Source organism: Podarcis muralis, chromosome 8 (assembly GCF_964188315.1).
Source record: "Podarcis muralis chromosome 8, rPodMur119.hap1.1, whole genome shotgun sequence".
Classification (NCBI taxonomy): Eukaryota; Metazoa; Chordata; class Lepidosauria; order Squamata; family Lacertidae; genus Podarcis; species Podarcis muralis.
Window position 1 is genome coordinate 88479374 of NC_135662.1, and position 21852 is coordinate 88501225.

A 21852-nucleotide genomic window follows, 5' to 3' on the forward strand; every position below is an offset into this window, starting at 1 on the left:
CCCTTCTCCTGCAATTTGCAACGTCCTTCCATCAGCCAGGTGGATCTCACCTTCCTGAGGCTTGAAGGAGATAAAGAGGTGCCGATCCTTTGAGATGTGGCGGGTACAGCCCGAATCAACAACAAAGCTGCCTTTGGCTGTTGGAGCAGCCTTCACAGCAAGCAAACCCTTGTTTTCCACTTGCTTGGGCTTTTGCAGCTTGCCCCCCTGCTGCTCCTGGCCAGCAGACGTGCCTTTAGCCTTTGGTGAAGCTGTGCCAGCAGACATAGCCTTGTCTTCCACTGGCGTGGGCTTTTGCAGCTTGCCCCCCTGCTTCTGGTCAGCAGACGTGCCTTTAGCCTTTGGTGAAGCAGTGCCAGCTAACAAAGCCTTGTTTTCCACTGGCGCGGGCTCTTCACCCTCCCTTCGCTCCTGGCCATCTGCAGACGCCTGTTTACCTTTGCCTTTCCGGCCTCTGCAAAGGCGATGACCTTGGTTCTCACGAGAAACAGAGCTCTCAGCTGCCGACTCCTTGGCTCCCCCTGGAGGCTGGAATGCTGCCTGGGATGACATCACAGTCTGCTCCCCCTGCAGCTTGCAACCGGTGCCCTCAGCATCCCTGCATACACTCGCATTCTGGGAAACAGCTTGGACCTCCGATGCAGTCAAACTCTGGGCTGGGACAACTGAGTTGTGAGCTTTCATCAAAGCATACCACATTCCACGTGCAGTGGTGTTGCCAGCCAGCGTCTTAATTTCCTCAAGAGATACGGATAAGACTATTACGTCAATCGCCTTCGAATCATCGGCTTTCCATCTCTCTGTCAGAGGAACTGGGGGGGCCTCACTCACGGTATGCCACACCCTAAACTGACGCAGCAAACTCTCACACCATTTTGCCCAGGTTTCATAATTCTGCCCATTTAGCTTCGGTGGACACGGAGCTACTTCTGAGGATTGTAAAAGATCCATCTCAGGTCTTTACGTGAGCCCAAGTCTTTATGCCTTCAAAGACTTATTATCTCGGCAGCCCATTAATCACGAACTCCCTGGCTTGGCTCCCAGGCCAATTAAGCCTTGCCGGAGTTCAAAGGCTCCTTGTTGAGGTAAACAGAAAAGCCTCCGCTCTCGCTGCTTTCGCTTTTCACATACCTCTCAAACGCAGTCTGTTGCAGCTTTACTCTCCTGTAGGTGCTGTGAATCTGGGCCCATAACCTTGTTGTTGGGAAACTGCCAGGGAGATATAGTCCATCATGGCCCCAAGCCGGCTGCCGGACTTCCATCGATCTCCCGTAGCCAGGCAGATCCAGCAGTTAGCGACACGAAGCCTCAGAAATAGATTGCCACATTCCAGGCTTGTGCACACTGTTCTTTATCAGCAGAACCACAGCCAGAAAGCTTGCACCGTAGAAGAGAGCATAATTTACAGACTTTATTTAGCGTTGAACAGAACAAAGGAAAACATGACCGTTCTGTGTCAGTGTCTCCGACCGACTGAAATCGAAAGGAAACAGCAAGCATAAACATCCTCAACAGGAAATACGCAGACTCTGTGACTCACAAGCCTGCTCTCTCTTAAGGTGGAACGGAAATATCCTAACATCTCTCTCAGTTGACTTCATTTCCCTTCAGTGATAGCACATTGCCAAATATTATTGGCTATGTTCTGTAGTGTAGTGATGTCAACCTGGTACTGCTTAGCTTGGATCACACATGTGACTAAACCAGGAAAGAGACTGTAGCAACCACCTGGAGAAAAACAGGGAACACCAGCAACGCCAAACAGGATTAAAAATTATATTCTCACGATGGAAGTGTTTTTCACATAATTTTTCCAATCCTCCCTCTCAGTCAAAAAAATTAAATGAATGAATATTGAATGCAAATCTGTTCATTATTAATTACTTTGAAAGCTGCACTGTATGAATTAAAAGGAAAAGGAAAAAAAGAAACAAGTTAGCCTACAATTTAAAAACAAGACGCAAAAGGCAAAGCCCTTTTGAGGTCACAGGGAACCCTGGACTTATCTACACTTCCTCTTCTCCTGCTGCTTTCCCCTAGGGAAAGCCACTCTTTAGTGTTCAGTTGGAGCAAACAGCACTTCAGGTTTTCCCTGGATTGCCATTTGTTCAGATCTTTTGCTAAAGAGCAGGTATTCCTTTGGAAAGGAGCAGGGCAAGGGGAAAACCACTGGGACCCTTGCTTTCTAGGCACGGGTCAAACAGAAGTGTGGATGAGCTCTTTCCCCGATGATGATGATGATGATGATGATGATAATTTTATTTTTTATTATATATAATCACCCATCTGACTGGGTTCCCCCAGCCTCTCTGAGCACTGCCTTCGGATGTCTTCTAAAAGTCAGGTAGTTGTTCATTTCCTTGACATCTGATAGGAGGGTGTTCCACAGAGCATCACATATAGCATTTTAATGCAGAATGAGTATAATCACTTTATACAGCAGGTGAGAGTAATAATCTTTTTGAATGCTCCCTGGACCCAAATTAATTACTTTTCTTTTAAGTAGGTGTATCAAAAGCTAGCATATCAGAAGGCATAGCCCTCTCTTTAATATACCTGAGTTTGTTCTATGGGAGCATTCAAAGTAGTCTGGAGCAGTATAGTGCAGAATTCTAGCACCTCATTCTCTCCTCAGATTTTGCACAAAATAATTCTTAGAACCAGTTGAGGCCTTACTTCCACCCTCACTGCAGGCCTTACTTCCACCCTCACTGCAGGCCTTACTTCCACCCTCACTGCAGGGATATTGGGAACAGACCTTTGGCTCAAGCCCTCCCTCACCTGACCTCGTGGCACATAGAAGGGAAGGTCATGCAACTGGAGAATTTTGCATGCATTTGTATTTTGCTTCTTGGACTGGCTTTCAGTGCTTTTTTATGTTCCTGGTCTTACAAAACTTAGAGGCATGTGTGTGATCAAGGCCAGAACACAATAAGTGTAGGACCACTGTCAAAGTGTAGGATGAAGATGCAAGCTCAGCGACTGATCAGAAAACATCAACTTTTGTGTTGATGCTTGTAGTAAATTGTGCAGCCCAGCAAGAGACAACTAGTGGCTTCCTGTTAGTCATATGTGTTGTTTTATACCAGTTTGAGGAGCAAACTAGAATTTAAAATGTAGTTCTTACTACTGAAGTGAAATGGAGTGTCTCTCATATCTGGAAAGTTACTTTTGAAGGCGTCGAGAGAGAGGCAGCCGCCTATATACACACTCCAAAAAGCCTTCTGTTCTCTGGTAGTCAGAAGAGACAGCCAGGGGCTGTGCAATTAAAGTTCTGGGTTTGACCAATAGGAAGTCACTTTGGAGGAGACAGTCAACATAGGCATCAAGACAGAAGAGGAAACAGCAAAAATATATTGAATTGCATCTCAGAAAGTGGATTTTTACGAGCACCGAAAAAAAGTAAACCCCTGTGGAATGAAGTGCTTCGTTTTTGAAGTGTGATACCAGCGACACACACTAGTGAAGGGAAAGAATGGCAGAAAACTAAACTGGCCACATAGGGATCTTCAGAATTAGATGAAAACTTACTGTTTGTTTGTAAAGACTTACTGTCTATAGAATAAATTTCAAGGAAGTAGACACTGATGTAGCACAGGCTTGCCAGAACAGAATCGGAAAGTAAAGGCAGAGGATGGGTTGTTAGAAACAGGCGGAAGCCAACGCGATACAGTGGGGCCATTGTTCAGCAGAAGAAGAGACTCGGGGAAGCCTGAATTACTGAGAATGCTCAACTTCTGACTTCACAAAGAAGGAAAGTTGTGACATGATACTTAGCCACGTTGATCCAAACAATGATGAGGCCAACCAAAAGCATGCTCATGGATACATTGCTAAGCCCATAATAATTCAGATGAGCAGGACCTAGTAAGTGTCCAGGCCGAGTGAGCTTTCCCAGTTTCTTTGCTGTCATAGCAGAACTCCTGGGAAACCAGTTTCCTCCTAGAAGACTGGAGAAAAACTAATTTTGTCCTTGATCTTAATAAGGCTGGGCATTCTTTTCAGAATGAATTAACAGTTAAATCAAATGGGATTCATTCAGTTCAATTTTAATTCGTTCAAAAAGAACACCCAGAGTATCAAAAGAATGTGAATGAAAATGGTTCTTGTTACTCACATTTGTATCTATTTGCTCTTAATTGGTACCATTCAGAGTTGGGGGCTTACCTTCAGGAGTGGCAATGGTGGCAGTGAGCTAACCTCAGAGACCCATCCTAATATTCTCCCCCACCCTTAAGAAATGCTCTGAATTTTACATTGTCTTGGGGCAATCCAGGGGGAAAATGTTGTCTGCTATTTTAAATAACACAGCATCTCGGGGGGGGGGGGGGGAATGGGGGAATGGTAACCTCCAGAAGGACCAAAGTAAAAGTCTCTTGCCATCTGAAAACTAAAATTAAGGGAAATAATGAAATGAAAGTTCAGTATTTTTTTTAAAAGGGCACCTCTGTAAGAAATGCACATCACTTGCATTAGTTGCAAATAGAAAAAGGGTGACTAAGGAAATTTCTATTCCTGGAAAGGTCCCAGAGGAAATAACAAAAAAGCTCATTAAACTAGATATAGCAATTAATAGTGGTGAGTGTGGTTTTATACAAAGTTGCCACACAGCCCAGTCCTAGGCAAGTTTACTCAGTTTAATCAGAATTGCATCCTGCTATGTTCCATAAAAAATTGGGGTGAATTTGTAGAGTGCATTCCAGGATTGGGGTGCTGTGTTTGGAAGGGGCTTAGCATATTTGATAACTAATTCTGGCAGCCCTTCGTCTTCCATGCTGAGCCTGAACACTGTGGCCCTATTTTCATTTTGCAATTATTTTATTTAACAAAATGTTGATTGAAATGAAACCTCTAAATGATTTACAAGAAATATTTTTAAAGTATCAGTAAAAAACAACAACAAAACAGCAACAAAGTGATGAAGGGGGTGAAGCAACTCCCCTATGAAGAAGGGTTGCAGTGCTTGGGACTTGTTAGTTCAGAGAAAGGGCAAGTAAGAGGTGACATGGTACAAGTTTATAAAATTATGCATTGCCTAACACCAGAACTCACAGGCATCCAGTGAAGCTGAATGTTGGAAGATTTAGGACAGGCAAAAGAAAGTACTTCCTTGCGTAGGGCATAGTCAGACTTCGGATCTTGCTCCCCCAGAGGCAGTGACAGCCACCAACCTAGATGGCTTTGAAAGAGAATTAGGCTGTTGTGGTCCTGGGCTTCCAGCCACGGCAGAGCTTAGTGGAGGGAGAAGCCAGCCAACCAGCCAAGTCTCAGTGGGGTCCTTGCCTGAAGGCAGAGTCTGTATACAAGGTCCAGTCCAGTCCTAAGGTCAGGAGTATCATCACATAGTCAGATGGTCTGGGAGTCAAGAAAGCTGAGGGTCCAAGGTCACGAGAAGTAAGAAGCAGCAAGGTCTGGTCAGGAACGATGAATGTCCCCAGCCTCCACAGTGGAGAGACAGTCCCTCTCTGTGTTTCCATTCCTTCAGGCCGCTGCTCAGCAGGTGAAGCAGACTCTTGGCCCATGGCAGACAAATTCATGGAGGAGGGGGCTATCAATGGCTACTAGCTATGATGGCTATCCACAGTTAACAGTGGGTGGAAACCACTGGAGGAGAGAGGGTAACCCAGCAGGCTATTTTTATGTTCTTATGTTCTCATAAAGTACTTCTCTACATCAGCCAGTGTATGGGGTGTAAGAGTGTGGAATATGCATATATGTGGAACCAGGCATGCTTAATCAACATAAATGATTAAAATGATTTTTTATGTGTTGGAAGCCACACAGTGTCTGGGGCAACCCAGCCAGATGGGCGGGGTATAAATATTATTATTGCTATTGCTATTAAAATGACATATGCAAATTTTTAAGAGGCTCTCATACGAGGAGAGGGAATAGTTAATGCAACTTAGCACTGAGGCTATGCCAAGAAGGGATTACTTTAACATGAGAGAGAATAAGGGCAGCTCTCTGCAGCCAAAGTTGAGCAAGCCCCTGGCAGAGGAAATAAGATATTCTGCTTTGAGACAGAACTTGGACCACTAGTCATTCCATTTCAGTCATGCAGTTAAATGGTCTGGTAATTGTAAAGTCTTTAAATGTAATTCTTCAGAACTGCCTGACTCATTATTGGGTGTTGGGGTTGCTGTTGGGAACCTGGAAGACATAGACAGCCTTTCACAGCTTTTGTGAGGCTAATTCTCATCATAAGATGAAAGCCCCTTGCTTGTGGGGTAGGTGGGTTCTTGTGTTTTGGAACAAATAACCACGAGTAACCCTTGCCTATTTTGCCTTTGTTCCCAGGCAATCTGGGTGCCCAGCTTGTTGAATATAAAGAAGAAATGTATATAACATCTGACTGTGGCAAAACCTGGAGACAAGTAAGGAAAATGAATCTGTTATGTTGTGTTCGTGTGTAGATTGCTATCTCCATTTCCTTACTGGCTCAGGCGTCTCTTCTCATATTATTGCAATATAAGCACCATAGACACAGAATTTCACCCCATATATTCAAATATTTCTTATGTATTTAAACAAGTCTAGCACAATATACAGTCAGTTCAAGGAAATGTGTAAGCATTTCAGTGTTTTAAGGACTGGTCAACACATTTCATTAATAATTAAATACATAGCATGGGATACTTTAGTAATACATTCCCTACCCCAGCCCAAAGCATGGTCATTTATTGGGTTTCCCCCCTGCTTTCTAGGTCTTTGAAGAGGAGCATCACATCTTGTATCTGGATCATGGTGGAGTGATTGTGGCCATCAAAGACACCTCTATTCCACTGAAAATACTCAAGTAATTCTACAGTAAACTTCCATTTTCAGGAACAAGTCTATTCCATTGGTTGATATGAGTTTTTCCCTCCAAGAATTTACTAATCTAATATTTGCTCTGCAAAGATGATGGTTTGGTTATATTGATGCAGTAATAAACACCGGACCTCTCTGAATGATACAAAGATCATTCATAGATGGGGCAGGCTGTTTGTTGAGCATGCTTCCTCTGGGTTATCAGGGTCTGTTGCAGACAGAGGCAGGATGCTGAATGGGCAGTGCTTTGATCCCAGTGAAACCTCCTTTAGGTAAGATATGAACTCTACTCACTAAGATGATCATCACACTTTTTGTAGGACACCCAGCCACATGTACAAACATACATGCATGCTGAACAGACCGTATTGTGAAGTTGAGGTGCTGAGGGGTGGGACATCACTACCATCCTACTCCCCTTCTATAAATATGAGGATCACCTGAATAGTGTTACAGTGGGTAGGGGTTAAGACTGTGAAGGACTGTCCCCAGGTTAAAGCAGCTAGGTCATGTTTCTGTGCAGTGCTTGCTTTGTTTTCTTGTGTTGCTGGCAATATTTCCTTGAGTCATTCAATTTTTTTAAAATTAATTATTCCTTGAGTTATATGTTTGTGTCTGGTGTGGCGTGAGAAAACTTTGTTTCATCCTGGACTGGACTGCCTGGGCCAACCTGCATAGGGTTGGTGCATGGGGGACCCTGGAATAGGCTGCAGGTTTGGATGAGCACTGGAGACTCCTTTGCAGCCCTGTGCTTCTATATTTAGTGTAGAGCCCTACACCAAGCTTTTGAGTTAGGCAAGATTCCAGAACGTACTAATTCTTCATGAATTCTGTTTTTTAAAGGTGGGGATGAAAGAGAATCTACTGAGAGATACTAGAGAATGCAAGGTCTGAGTACACACTTGGAGCCAAAAGAGACATTGCACTAAATCACTTGCTGCTGCATCTTTCAAAAAAACAATAAGAGGTGCACAGTGTGATTGTCATCAGAACTGTATCACAATGAAAATCTCTCTCCCCTGTAGCAGTTGTTAGTTCCATGAGGAAAACTCCCTTTCACCTTAATATAAGTTTCTCTCTCTGAACTTATCAGCAGCTGTGGAGAGTGGTATGTGAGATGGTACAGTTTCTGTCTACACTGTTCAGTTAGCCCCTCTCCCCAAGCCACAGTCCCAATGAAAACAGCTCCCACACCTGCCCTTAATTGATGTTTTTTTAAACAACATACCGTCAAGTTTAGTGTCTTGCCTAGCAAGGCCCTTAAACTGTGGGTGGGGTTTCCCCCCCACCCTCCTGCAGCTTAAGCTAGTGCATAAACCTGAGATTCTCCAGAATACTATAGGACTCGGAAAAATATAGAGCTTATCCATGCTTACTTTTCCTCTGCTCTCTCCAGGCACAGTCCCTGTGAAAATCTGCTCTTTAAAGCTCAATCAGAGCAAACAGCAGTCTGCAGAAAACCCGAATTGATGTTTGCTCTGGTTAAGCACTATAGTGTGGGTTTTTGTGGGGAAAGCTTGGAGACAAGAAAAAACCACATTTGAACATGGAGCTTTTAAATGCTGACCTGTGCCTGGAAAAAAACAGAGCAAAAGGTAAGTGTGGATAAGAACATATATGAGAAAATTTGCAGACTCTGGACTAATATAAAACCCACCATGTTGGTTTACTGGAGGAGAGGGCCTAACACCAACTTTTAAATTGCATCTTATAGTGTAATCCTTCCATAGACATCTGTCCAGAGCAGCCTGTATCTTTGTTGTTGACGTCCATGCCTGGCACTCTGAATGGTGTTATAGATGTAAGGTAAATTAACAAATGCTAGGGTTTTGGTTATTTGTGATATGAAAGGAGAATATAAGTTGCAAAGGAATTTCTTGGTTGGCTTATGCAACCTGGCTGGCTTAGTGAAGAACAAACCTAACATGACAAAAAGTGTTGATGGGCCATTGAGGAGAGGAATCCTTTAGCCTGCAGGGGTGAGATGTTGGTGGGGTGCATGTTTGAGGGGACAGGAAAATGAAGTTTTCAAGCAAGGGGTTGCTGGGAGAGAGAAGGAGGAAGGATTGTGGAGATCCATCTTGGAGAGGGAGACAAAAGGTTGCCTGCACTGCTGCGGGTCATGCTGTGAGATCTGGACTTCCTCCATGCAGACTGAAGGTGTAAATAGGTGGAAAAAACATATTTCTTAAAGCACAACAGTCTCCGCCATGTCTTCTATTTTCCAAAGGAACACAGAGAGAGGGGCAGGCACCTGACTTTTGTAACAATATGGACATCTTCATCATATGTGAAGCTGAACTTCCACAGCAGGTCACCAGAGTAGATGTTATAATGCTGGAAAAAATATTTACATGTATGTCTAAGAATCAAGACAGAAGTAAATCACAAACACTTTATTCTAAAACAAGTAGTAACAACCATAGCACAACTGAACACATATTCTTAGGTCTCACTATTCCCTATAGTTGATTCTCATTTCTTTTTATAGGCTGAATCCCTTCAGCTGTCGTGACTCTGAGAGAAACTGCTGTACATACTGAACCACCATAATTTGTCTATGCATGGCAAATTCTGTGTTCTTTCCTCTGGAGTGCTTATCAGTCATTGGTTTACTGGTGCAGTGTGCAAGACATGCTATTCTACAATGGAATGTGAAGATTTTAAGTTTCTAATTTGGAGAACTGATATGGTTGTTTGAGGGAAATGTACTGGTGGAGAGATTTAGCTGACTGGGATAACAACCAAAATAGGCATCCACACATTGTGACCTTCTCCCTTCATTGCTGTCTTCCTCCTCCATGAGTTTTAGGGGATGGATTCAGTACATTCAATCTCAAACCTTTATTGGCATATAGACAAAACTCCAAAAGGTTCAGTTCAATAAAATCGCTCAGCAAAATCTGCACCTAAGAATTAAAATACTGTTGTATAACATTCACGCATCCTCCTTGTGTACATTCACAACTCAACTACTATGGGCTTTTAAAGTCCTATGGCTTAATTAATTATTTCTAATGATGGTGATGATCAGTACTTATTTTCAAACCATTCTGTATAAATGAGACCTGCAATAAATAAGAAACAATATTTTTTTCATTTACAGGTTTAGTGTCGATGAAGGCCAAACATGGAGCACTCATAACTTCACCAGTATCTCCGTTTTTGTTGATGGCCTGCTCAGTGAGCCTGGAGATGAGACTTTAGTCATGACGTGAGTAGAATCTACTGCACCAGTACACAAACTGCATGGGGAAAGTTGGAAGTTGCCTTTAGAAGACATTCCTTGTTTGTGTGTGCGCGTGTGCTCATGCACACACCTGGGTATACATACATGTTACAAGAATCACATCAGCCTCCACAGGCAACACAGATTCTCTCACTTCTGAAGATCCCCTAGAGATGGGCAGAGAAGGCTGTTGAGGATGACAAGGATACACGCAGGGAAGGGGGAGACATTGGCCACCACTTGCCCCTGTTTATCTTCCCTAGTGACAAGGACTCGTCCACACTTCTGCTTCTCCTCTGCCTAGAATGCATGAGTAAGAGCAGTTTCCCTAAACCCTGATTGCTGTTTGTTCTGATTCAGAGCTAAACCATGGGTTTTCCTGGGTGACATCAGTGGGGCAAACGGAAGTGTAGATGAGCCCTGATTGTCCCCAGGCACTGTGAAGGGAGGGATAGAGACACAATTTGTCACTTATATGTAGAATTGTACACAAAATACTGTGACTACTAAAAGAGTCTGAAAATGCAATGTACGTTTTTACACCCAACAGCCAAAATAGAACTTATTGATTGGTGTTACTCTCCTGCATTTTATCCCCTGTTTAACTGAAATCTAATTCTGAAGCTTTTGATCTTTCTCTTAGAATCTTTGGACACATAAGTTTCCGCTCAGATTGGGAGTTAGTGAAGGTAGATTTCCGCCCTTCTTTTCCTCGAGAATGCACTGACGAGGACTATGAATCATGGGACCTGACAAATCTACAGGTATAAAATAGTCACTGCCACAACTGGTGACACTGGTCTGATTCAGTGTTACATGTACAAACCAGAGTAAACCCTTCTGTGCTTCTCCTCTCCTGCCTCCCACTTTGGTTTCTAAAGGGTGGATATGTAAAGCTTCCATTCATGGTCTAGATATAACAAGCTGCAGTTGCCTGTTTCATGTAATTACAGAAAACTGTGGTGGTTTGCACAAACCATAGTTATTTAATAAGTCATGGTGTCATCCTGGTTTAATATATTGGTTTCTTAACTAACTATGATCTGTAAAAACTACAGTTTTCTAATTTCGGACAAACTAAGAAACTGCAGTTTGTTATAAACATCAATTGAAAACTTTTTAATTTCCTCCTCTTGTAGAGGAAGGGAAGTAGGGAACATTTGATGCCAAGGCTCAAAACAGCTCATGTATTTAACACTAAGGCCTGCAGTTTAAGGAGTAAGACCATTAAACTCAGCCTTTACTTCTGAGTAGACATGCCTAGGATTCAATAGGAAGTTTTTTCATGCCTAATTGTGTTGTGGGGAAATTTTCCACAGGGGTCACAGCACACATTAACCATTTCCTCCCTATCTGTGCCCCCCTCAAACAAAGCCAACTTGCCACAGTAATTAGACAGACCCCTAGAGTAATTAGACTTTAAAAGCCACTTGTTGGTTCCAGTAAGATACTTTTTCTCAAGCCTAATTACTGTACTGTGGGGAGGGGAGGTTGCAGTCCAGATGGGGAAGCCTCACAAGCCACACCCAGCCTGTGGGAAGAATTTCCCCTACCCTTGGACGTTATTTGGGTTTCTAAATCTATGTCTTGTTTATTCCCAGAAATTGTCAGGGACTGGGCAGAGGAGGAAGGGTGGAGACCGCCTCCCCAGCTTGACCCTTCCAGGGAGGAGGAAGAGGAAGACAGTTTAGATTTACAACAAGGGTTTAAGGGAGGTCACAGCTCAGAGGCAATGAGGGTGAAAGTTGGGAAATAATGGGAGAAGAGGAGGAGGAAGAGGAAGCATGGGGGGGGGGGACAACTGATAGACACAGTGTCTTTAGAAAGCATTCCAGACACTCCATCTCCCAGAACCCGGCAAGACTTGAAAGTAGAAGAGCAAAGAGCTCAAAGACAGAAGGCCCTTGTCAGCACTCGTAGGAGAGATGATGCAAATGACGAATGAGAAAGTGGGGGAGACGGGGGTGGAGATTCAATTGGGACAGCGCCATTATCCAAGAGGCTGGGTTCTATAGCCTCTCTCTGTAAATACTGAAAGCAAACAGTAAGAAACATTTCCATGTCTTTGTACTTTCCTGGGCAACCAGCCAGAGGTCACTGGCAGCAGCCTCACAGAAATTCAGGTTGATAGCTGGCCATTAAGGAGTCACCAACAATGATTAGTATAAATCAAATATTACCTCTACTAATGTCAACCATTTAAAAATCTATTTTTTTAAGTGCTAAAGAGCTGTTAGCTAAGGTGAGAGAGTCTGCATTATTAAAAGCCCTCTAGGCCAATTCAGATTGCTGGTTTTGACTTATAAAGCCTGAAAACTGGAGGGTGATAACGTGAGAGTGGGCCTTTTCTGTGGTGGCTCCCCGTTTGTGAAATGCTCTCCTCAGGGAACCTTCTTTAGGCACCAGGCCTTCTTCCAGGCCTTCGGTTAAGTAAACAATCTATGTCCTTTTAAACTGAATGTGTGTGGGTGTTTTCATTGTTTTCGTTGTTATTATGCTATGTATTTTAGTTTTTTATACTGTAAACCTTTCTGTGATCCTTGGATGAAGGGCGGTAGGTAAATAACAAACAAACAAACAACTTTTGTATATTTAATCCTATCTGGTAGTTATGAGAGTTCACATTCTAATGTTCAGGGCGACCTCTGCATCATGGGTCAGCGGAGAAGTTTTCGGAAGAGGAAGAGTTCCTCATGGTGCATTAAAGGAAGAAGCTTCACATCAGCACTCACTTCCGTAGCTTGTGAATGCAGCCCTTCTGATTTCTTATGGTGAGCTTTTCTATATGTCTTTGTGATGGCTTAGCTACATATTCTGTATTAATCTTATTGAAAACCCTAATATTTAACAGAAGTGGTAGTTATGCACTGGTTAGAAAGAGAAAATTATTTCTAGCTTTCCTTTGAGGATGTGGTGGTGGTAGTAGTAGTAGTAATAGTAATAGTCAACACTTCATATCTCCAGCTGTTCTACCCCACCTAAGCATTTGTCAGAGTTACTTAGAAGACTTCATACCCCACCTTTCAGTTCCAAAGGACCCCCATGGTACCTTACAGAGAGATTTTGAAAACAATGTAGGGCATTTGAAAATAAAGTGTAAATATGTACAATTTTGAAGTACATACAGCAGCAGCAGTAACTTCCCTCCCAAGGCCTTCGCACATAATGTGTTCACTGCCCACCAAAAGTTGAGCAGTTATTGAACCTGCAGGAGTATCCTTGTAACATCATTTCGTAATTGTGAGGACTTGACTGGAAAGGCAGTGTCTCAGTCACAACCCCAAGCAATTTCTGGTGCCCCCCAGCCGCCCACAGTTGGGCTGTTGGACTTGTTTGTTTGATTCCATTTATGAATTTCACAGTGATTCCACAGCAAACAATTGGAAACAAATTTCATATGTAAGAACAGTTAAAACCCAATACAGATACAGGCCAGGATAACGGACAACACTTTAAAGGCTTGTTGAAAAGGATTGTGTTGTGTTTGGCTGCTAGCTGCTCTGGTCCTGTGTCAGTCAGAAAATGGACTGAGTGAGGACAGGAAGTAGCTACATACTCAGCTCTGAACATTTTTTAATGTTCTGTACTGTTTTTAACACTTGATTGGGAGCCGCCCAGAGTGGCTGGGGAAACTCAGCCAGATGGGCAGGGTATAAATAAATTATTATTATTATCTTCTTCTTCTTCTTCTTCTTCTTCTTCTTCTTCTTCTTCTTCTTCTTCTTCTTCTTCTTCTTCTTCTTCTTCTTCTTCTTCTTCTTCTTATTTCCTGCCTTGGATGCAGGGTGGCTATCACAGCTCATGTGATGGCCTGAAACTCACTAAATCCATATTTCAGCTGAGACCAATGGTCCTTTTACAAGCACAAATGATCAAGCTGGTGGCACCTGCACTTAGTCCACAAAAACTAGGGAGAAGCCCAGGACACTGTGGCTCAGCCATGACCAGAATCCTACTGCCCAGGTCTGGACCAGCCCTTATATAAAGGTTGTTCCTGCATGGAGTGTTGAAGGGCCAGCCCACATTGCACACATTCTTTCCACAGCCTTTTTGCTCACCACACTGCATGCTTGGGTTTGGGAAGGAGCTTGCAGGTGATAGGCAGTTTTTTTGCACTGGGTCCTCTGGGCCCTGTGGCTGCATTCCGGTTGCAGGGCTCAGTAGACTCCTGCCATAGTAAGTACAAGAGACCCTGGGGTGGGGGCTGGCTGACCCTCCCACACTTGGCATGAGGTGCCCTCCCAATGGCTACCAAAGATGCCAGTTGTGTACTTGTACTCCCCAGGCCACGTACACTACAAATAACACTTCACAAATTAATAGTAAAGACAAGTCAACTTCATGATTATTGCCTGTTTGTTGTTCTGTAGTGATTATGGGTTTGAGCGTTCAGCGCTGCAAAAATCTGAGCCAAACACCTGCTTTGCTGACTTTTGGTTCAACCCTGAAACTCCTCCTGAAGACTGTGTCTTAGGGCAGGCCTACAGAAGCAGCACAGGGTAAGTACTTGGGGAGTGTTCTGCTGTGGAAAGCAGCCCCATAGCTTCCTTCCTTTCTTCAGTTAATCCATTGCCTTTCTAAATGGATATTGAAAGGTTGCTGTTAGCCATTCCCAGTTTGGTTTAACAGACAAGCCTTTTTCTCAGGGAACTCTGAGAGTTGTGGCTTTGGGAAGAGAATAGGGGTCTCCTAAGACTCTCAGCACCCTTAACAAACTACAGTTCCCAGGATTCTTTGGGTGAAGCCATGACAGTTTGAAGGGGTATCTTATTGCTTTGAATGCATGGTGTGGATGTGGCTTTACGTGGAAGCAAGTCCCATTGACCTTGGTGGGAATAACTTCCAAATAGAGATATAGCTCAGTGCTTTCCCTGCAAAATGTCCCCGGTTCAATTCCTGGTATCTCCAGGTAGGGGTCAAAATGCCCCCTGTCTGAAACCCTGGAGAGCCACTTCTGGTTAGTCTGAACAAAACTGAGCTAGATGGACCAGCAGCCTGGCTCAGTATAACACAGCTTCCTGTGTTTCTGGATTGTGCTGTTGGTTACCTTGGTCTGGTTCTCTTCCTGTTTTCCTCCTGCCTCATCCATGGAGAGAGATCAGATCCCTCCAAGTTATGATGCATGCTGTGTTTGGTGCACAGTCCCATTGTGCACTTAGATATGCTCTCTATTTCCGTTTTTCTACAGGTATCGCAAAGTTATATCTAATATATGTGAGGGTGGTGTGGATTTGCAGCAAAACGTATCTCAGCACCTGTGCCCTCTGACTGCTCCCAGAGGACTGCAGATAAGCATCAAAGGAGAGAGCCTTGCTGTTAAGCCTGGAGAAGATGTCACCTTCATTGTCAAACAAGATCAGGTAACTGTAATTTCCTGCCTCTGTAGATATTTGACTCCCATCTGCTAAGTGAATGGATAGGAAGCTGGGAAATGGCATGAGGCCCTGCATACTTGTTAACCACAGAAGAAAAGGCATATTAATCCAGGTGCTGACGGTTCCAATACCAGGACACTTAACACATTCTAAAACATTCCCCATATTAGTATTTGCTAACTGGGGCAGTTCAGTGGCACCCATTGCAGGCCCAGGCCGCACACTTCCCACTCCTCCGCTCAGTTGAGCTACCAATAAAAGGCACCACACAGTTGAATGGGATCAAATCAGGCCACAACTTTATTGACTACAGAGGAAGTGGTTTGGCATAGACATTGAGTAAGCATTTTAATTTCTGAGCTGCCTACGGGAAATGATATCAGGGTCAATCCGGCAGCAGGGATTCCTATGACTTACATCAAATGGGGGGATCCCTGCAGGGATCCCTGCCTCTAGGAGCACTGAGGCCCAAGCCCACCGTCTGGGCAAATGAACAGAAGCAACTCCATCACGGATCCCTTTAATGGGATACCCTGTTTCTGGAGGGGAAAGCGGGAGTACAACCCCTCTCCAATCAAGACCAAGGTCACTCAGTGCCTAAACTGCCGAAGTTGTGGTGATTGCTACGAGGTAGGCAAAACCTCCAAGTCATAACCAGTTCTCCTGAGAGGCAAATTCCTACCCAGCCACAACAGCCACCGCAGCCGTAGGAAGGTCAATTCAATGAGTAAATGCAAAATTACTAGAGTGAGTGGTGGGTTGATCCAACGAAGAAGAGCTGGGTGTCGGGGGCCGGTGTGGGCTGCTTTAAATCCCCTGGGAGCGGACCTGAGGGAAGCCTGATTGTTCTTTCAGAGCCCAGCTCTCTGTGCCAGTCTGCCATTGGCCAATTTGGCAGGCTGACGCAGAGCAGGTTTTCAAGCTGGGAGCACGAAACGAAGTTCATGCTTCAGCAGGGATCAGACCCTTCATTGTCGGTGTGGTGGAGGTGCTGGCCGTCCTGCAAAGCCACCGCACCCCTACCTATAAGGGGGCAAGCGGACTTGCCCATGATCCTTGCAGCTGGGATCAACTTTCATTTGGAAGCAGGACACGCGTTTTAGTCTTTCAGGATAGAGTTTCCACTTGGGGGGGGGGGGGAACCTTGGCCAATTCTTTCTGGGGAAAGATTCTGTCAGAGACTGCCTCCAGGTCCCAGCTCACAGAAGACCAACGCTAGCCAGCAGAACTGTACAAAGTCTTTATTGAAGTTTAGTTCCCATTTTCAAACCCTAGCGTGCGTCTCTACGTCTAGACCCTAGACCAGGGAAGCCTCGTCTGAGTCTCCGCCCCCTGTACACCAGTTTAAGACTCTAGCCTTACTCCACCTTCTACGTTTCTCCTTCCTCCTCTGGGTCCTACTACCCCCCTGGGTGCCTTCCTTCCTGGACGCCTCGGAAGCGGACCCTTCGGACTCCTCCCCCTCTCTTCGCCGGGCTTTGGGACCCGGCTCCCTCTCCGGGCTGCTCATTGCGCCCCCCTCTTGTACATTTGAACTTGGCGCACGCGCGCTGCCCCTGACCTTCCTTTTGACCGTTTCCTCGCTCTCTGATGCAGGCGTGGCTAACCCTGACTCATGTCCTTCCGCTGACGGAAAGCTGCCTGCTGCCGATGTTTGGGACTCCTCCCCCTTACTGCTCTCCGGTGGGGAAGCTGGTCCCGATTTCCAGCTGCTGCTCTCTGAGTCCCCTCTGGCCCCTCCTTCCTGGGGTGTTCCCTCTGGCAACCCCCTAGCTCTGACCACGGGAGCCCCTTTCTGTGAATCCTCTGATTCGCTGGAGAGACTTAGAGACCTCGGACGGCTATCATCGCTGACCTCTCCCTCGGATTCCTCTCCCTCGGTCTCCAATCCCTCCCTTTCCTGTCCCTCTGCTCCTGAACCCCTGACAGATTCCTTCCAAACTCCTTGTCCTCCCAGATCCAGCCCTGCCAATTAATGTGGAAGGAAGTTTGCTGCAGAGCTTTTCCTTGCTATTAATCCCCTCTGCTGTCTTCACATAACTTCCTCTTAACATATGTTAGGAAGAAAATGGCCCTTTGTTAGGTTGTTTGGGTTATCCAAATATCACTTCTTCCAGAAAGTACTCCCAGACTATTTTTCTTCCCCCACGATGTTTTCCCCCTCAAGGCCATGCTGTTATGAACACCGCAGAGTCTCTTCTCTTGAGATGGAGCAGGAGTGGCAAGCTACAGGCAGCCCTACTCTTTGTCCTCTCCTGATATCAAGGCTGGACAAGGGTTGCAAGACAACCCTAGCATTAATTAAAATGATGCAGCTGCCTCAGGTTGGGGGATGTTGGTGAGGGGGCAGGGAGGAGTAGCAGCAGCCCCCTATAGCTACTCCTTCTGAGTCCTTCACCCATTCTCCTCTCTGTGTCTGTCCTGTCCTGGGTCTCCTGGGTTAGCCTGCTGCCCTCAAATGCAGTGGAGTCTGCTGTCTTGTTGCCAATGTTGAAGTATGAGCCAACTGCTAGTTGCCTTCTGTGTAAGGGATGTGGCGGTGGGGAACATGCCTGTGTGGGATGGCATCCCTTGCCCCGGAGTGAAATAAGCTAGGGAAAGTCAAAGATAGGGTGTGTAATCTAGGAACATCCTCATCCAGAAGACATCTGACCCTATATAAACCTCTGGGGAGATAGGCCACACCTCAAATTCCTGGACTTTTATTTGGTGTGGAGCTTGTAACAAAGCTTTACAGAGCTGCGTAAACTTGGGAAAGGGAACCCACATATTCACCAGTTCTGAAGTTTGAGTGTGGAGAGGAAGTTTGAGGGTTGGAAGACTTGATTCCCATTTTGAGGAGGGTCCTCATTGACATTTGAATCCAAGCCAAGCATGGATAAATTCATAGGAACTCCCACATTCTGAATGCTGAACAGGCATTATTCCAGGGAATAGTCTCACACATTTCATCTGATTTATTTAAGAATCTTCCACATGTCTATGTATTAAAAGAGATGAAAGCCCTATGAAAGAATTGGCAGTAATAATCCTCCTGATGACTAATTCTGTTTGTTTCCCAGTGTCAGTTTTTATGATGGAGCTGAATGCAAGTGTGTGTGTGGCTTTGTTTTGGTTTTACCTGTCTCTTATTTTTGCTGTCCTTGGCTTTTCATAGGGAGATATTTTAAACACCAAGTATCAGCTGAACCTTGGCGATGGCATTAAGGCCATCTATGTGAATCTCACATTGACAGGTGAACCCATACAACACCGCTATGCAAACCCTGGGATTTACCGAGTCTCAGTGATAGCTGAGAATGCTGCAGGCCGAGATGAAGCAGTTGTGTTTATTCAGGTTCAGTGTAAGTCTTGACCTCTTTTTCTTAATTCTTCTCTAGCCTTTTGTCATCAACATCCTTAGTAGCAGTAGAAGTAGTCATAGCCATACTACTATTGCCATAGGTCAGTCTTGGCAACCTGTGAAATGAAGGCTTTTGTCACTTCAGAAAGAAGCAGAGACTCAGCTAAATTTGACCAGCTAAGTGCTCTTTTTGTTTATGAACCCAAGGTGTGTTGGTGTGTCAGGGACTGCCAGAGGTCCATAGTATGTGATCTCTGACACATTTATTCAGTACGCTGGATCCCTGAAAGCTGTTCAGCACCCAAGCCCACCTGCTAGAAATCAATGGAAGCATACACAGGTGGCGCATGAGCTCTGCTTTGCACAAATCCCTGTGCTACAACATTAGGTAAAGGGTAAAGGGACCCCTGGCCATTAGGTCATACCATTAGGTGCTACAACATTACTATTTGTCAGTGTAGTACCTCTTGTGCAGTCTGTTTTGCAGTGATGTGCAAAACAGATAGTGTGGAAAGTCTTTCAGTAACACTTAAGTCCATCAGATGCTCTGTTTTGTTGCCCTAGCATCAAACTAGTGTGGGAACAGAGATTGTCTAGTCGGTCATACATCCAGCAAAACCATGACTTAAGCTTTGGGCAGAAATTCAGATGTGCAATTCCTGAGCTTGTCTGGCCAAGATGGAGAAACTTTCCCCATCCCACTAAACTGAAGCTGAAGCAAAATCTCTTTGCATACTCTCTGGTCCCATAGGGTGTTGAAAGTGACTCTTTTGGCTCAGTCTGGTTAGGGAGTTGCACTATAACTTGGTCTGTCAATTTTGGGGGTTGCACAGCTCCTTTTATCGAAGCAGAAGGCTAAGCTACTTCATAGAGTCTCCATTCTCTGAAGCCTGAAATGCCTTTCAAAGTTGGTGTGTTCAGTGCTGCTCAAACATGGATATGAGGGGCTTCATAAAGGCTTTGGAATCTACTTCCTACTTGTAAGCATAATAAAATCCACTTCTCTTTTTCTTGATGAAAATTTCAATGTGTCACAAATATTGCTTGGGTCCCTTAACGCTTTGAGTGGACATGCTGAACTTTCAACCAAGAGCATCTCAAATTTAATTCTGTAGGAGAGTTAATTCGGTGACCATTTTCTTGTATATTCTAGCATGCAAGAGAAAGTGCTGCCGGAAAGTGATTAACCACTTGGCTTTGGCCATTTACATCAACCTGTTGGCAATGTGGGATTTGCTTGAAATGCATTGCTTATGTCTCTCAGCACTTCAGTATGATATTGCTGATTAATTGTTTAAAGATTTCAGAACCTGAAGTGCTTGATAAATTAATAGTTTCTTAATTAATGATAGGGACTTTTTTTAGCTCCACTGCAGGCATTACAGCTAGAAGTAGTTCCTGTTACTGGCAAAAATCAGAAGGTGAACCTGACAGCCATCATCTTTCCCAGAAACGCTAACTTTACACTGTTTTACTGGTGGATTGGAAACAACCTTCAGGTATTGACTAGTAATTCTGACTTCTCCAATATTTAAAACAGGAGTTCCTAACCTGTGGCTCTCAAGATATTGCTAGACTCCAACTCTCATTAGCCCCAGCCATCACGGCTAATAGGCAGACATAATGTGTCTTGTAATCCAGCAACTTTTAGAGGTTTACCACCCCTGTTTTAAAACTTTGCTTCTTATTCTTGTAGCACATATAAGAAACATCACAATCTTATGCGATACCATTCTGTTACACAAAAGTTTGTCTCTAGTATCCTTTGTATTTACCTGAGAACTGCAACTCCTTTTTTTCAAGAGTACTCACAATTATAAAGACCTTTTGGGTCTTTAGGATTTTAAACTATTATCATTTTCCAAAACTAAGGTTAGCATTAACCTTGGCTAAGTGTGAACTAAGGAATTGGCTCTTCTGGATAGAATCTAGAAGAGACCTGCAACTAATTAGAAACACCAATTTCCCCCTTGATATCCATTCCTGAGAACAGAGCATTTTAGAACTAGTTACCTGAGCAAATTCTCACCAGTTTCCTTAAGAAATGCCTCTATTGAGCTGCATTCCCAAGTGATACCCTGCAGTCTTGGATGGTCACTACAAGAAGGTCCCATATGCAGACATACCTCAAGTGGAAGACATCACTCGTGATCTGTCAGCCTGCCCCTTATGTGGAGACCCAAGAGATCGTTTTCTGAAGCCTTTGTTCACACAAGCAAGCTAGCACACCCCCAGCAGAAAATGTGATGTTTCTTTGGAGTGACAATAATAGTTTCGTAACACAGACAGTGGCCCTCTATACACGGGCTGAAAAAATCAGGGAAAGGGAGTTAGATCAAATTGCTACAAATTGTTGTGGAAATTCAGAGGTTTGATCTCAAATCAAATTGGATTTGAGTTTGTTGTCTCTGGTAACTTCTCTCTCTTAACATCATGGATGTTGGCTTGTATTATGGATGTATGACCTGTATTATTTTAGTAATACTATTTCTACAAGTTTGTCATGGCCTTTGGCTAGAACAATAAATTTACAAAGTATAACAGTACTGAAGAGTGATAATCCTTTTATAAAGAGTAAATAATATTTTTATTAGGAATTCAGTGTATGAGAGGGTAAGAGGTCACCTTAGATACTCTGATAGAAATTGGCTAAATTTCTTACTTTGGTCAACTTAACCTGTCCAGCTTCTTAAAACTGTGCCCGTTCTCAAGCAACCTGTTTGATGTGGGTGTTCAGTTTCCCATGTACAAATCACAGAAGGGAGAATCGTTGTCACTTACGCAGATACAGACAGACTTCATCTACATTAAGGTCCCATCCAGGAGTGGCGTGTCCCGTTTCTCCACTGGAGATGAACAGGAAGTGCTGCTTTGCCCTGCTTGCATGGCTCCTGCCATCACTGACCTGCTCCCGCAGCTGCCACGCAGCCTGCCCCATCTCCCACTGGTGAAGGGCTGCCACCATCAATGCCAATTTTGGGCACGTCAATTTTTGGTGAAATCTCACCCAAAATGACTGTGATATTGTCCCAAATCAGCACTTCTGTACTGGTGGTGGGGCAGGCAGAAGCAGCAGCCTCACCTGCCTCATG

The 21852-nt window shown here is 44.3% G+C and overlaps 1 protein-coding gene across 2 annotated transcripts in view; it reads left to right on the plus strand.

Annotated features, from left to right (window-relative positions):
* The window catches only part of SORCS2 (sortilin related VPS10 domain containing receptor 2), a 130862-nt gene that overhangs the window by 88918 nt on the left and 20092 nt on the right, over nt 1–21852 (plus strand). For both annotated transcript variants that reach the window (XM_077933535.1, XM_077933534.1), the window contains exons 12-20: nt 6301–6377; nt 6708–6799; nt 9920–10027; nt 10686–10806; nt 12680–12813; nt 14413–14541; nt 15231–15402; nt 18575–18761; nt 20126–20259. In XM_077933535.1, coding sequence (XP_077789661.1) covers nt 6301–6377; nt 6708–6799; nt 9920–10027; nt 10686–10806; nt 12680–12813; nt 14413–14541; nt 15231–15402; nt 18575–18761; nt 20126–20259 — 1154 coding nt within the window. The remainder of the gene's footprint in view (nt 1–6300; nt 6378–6707; nt 6800–9919; nt 10028–10685; nt 10807–12679; nt 12814–14412; nt 14542–15230; nt 15403–18574; nt 18762–20125; nt 20260–21852) is intronic.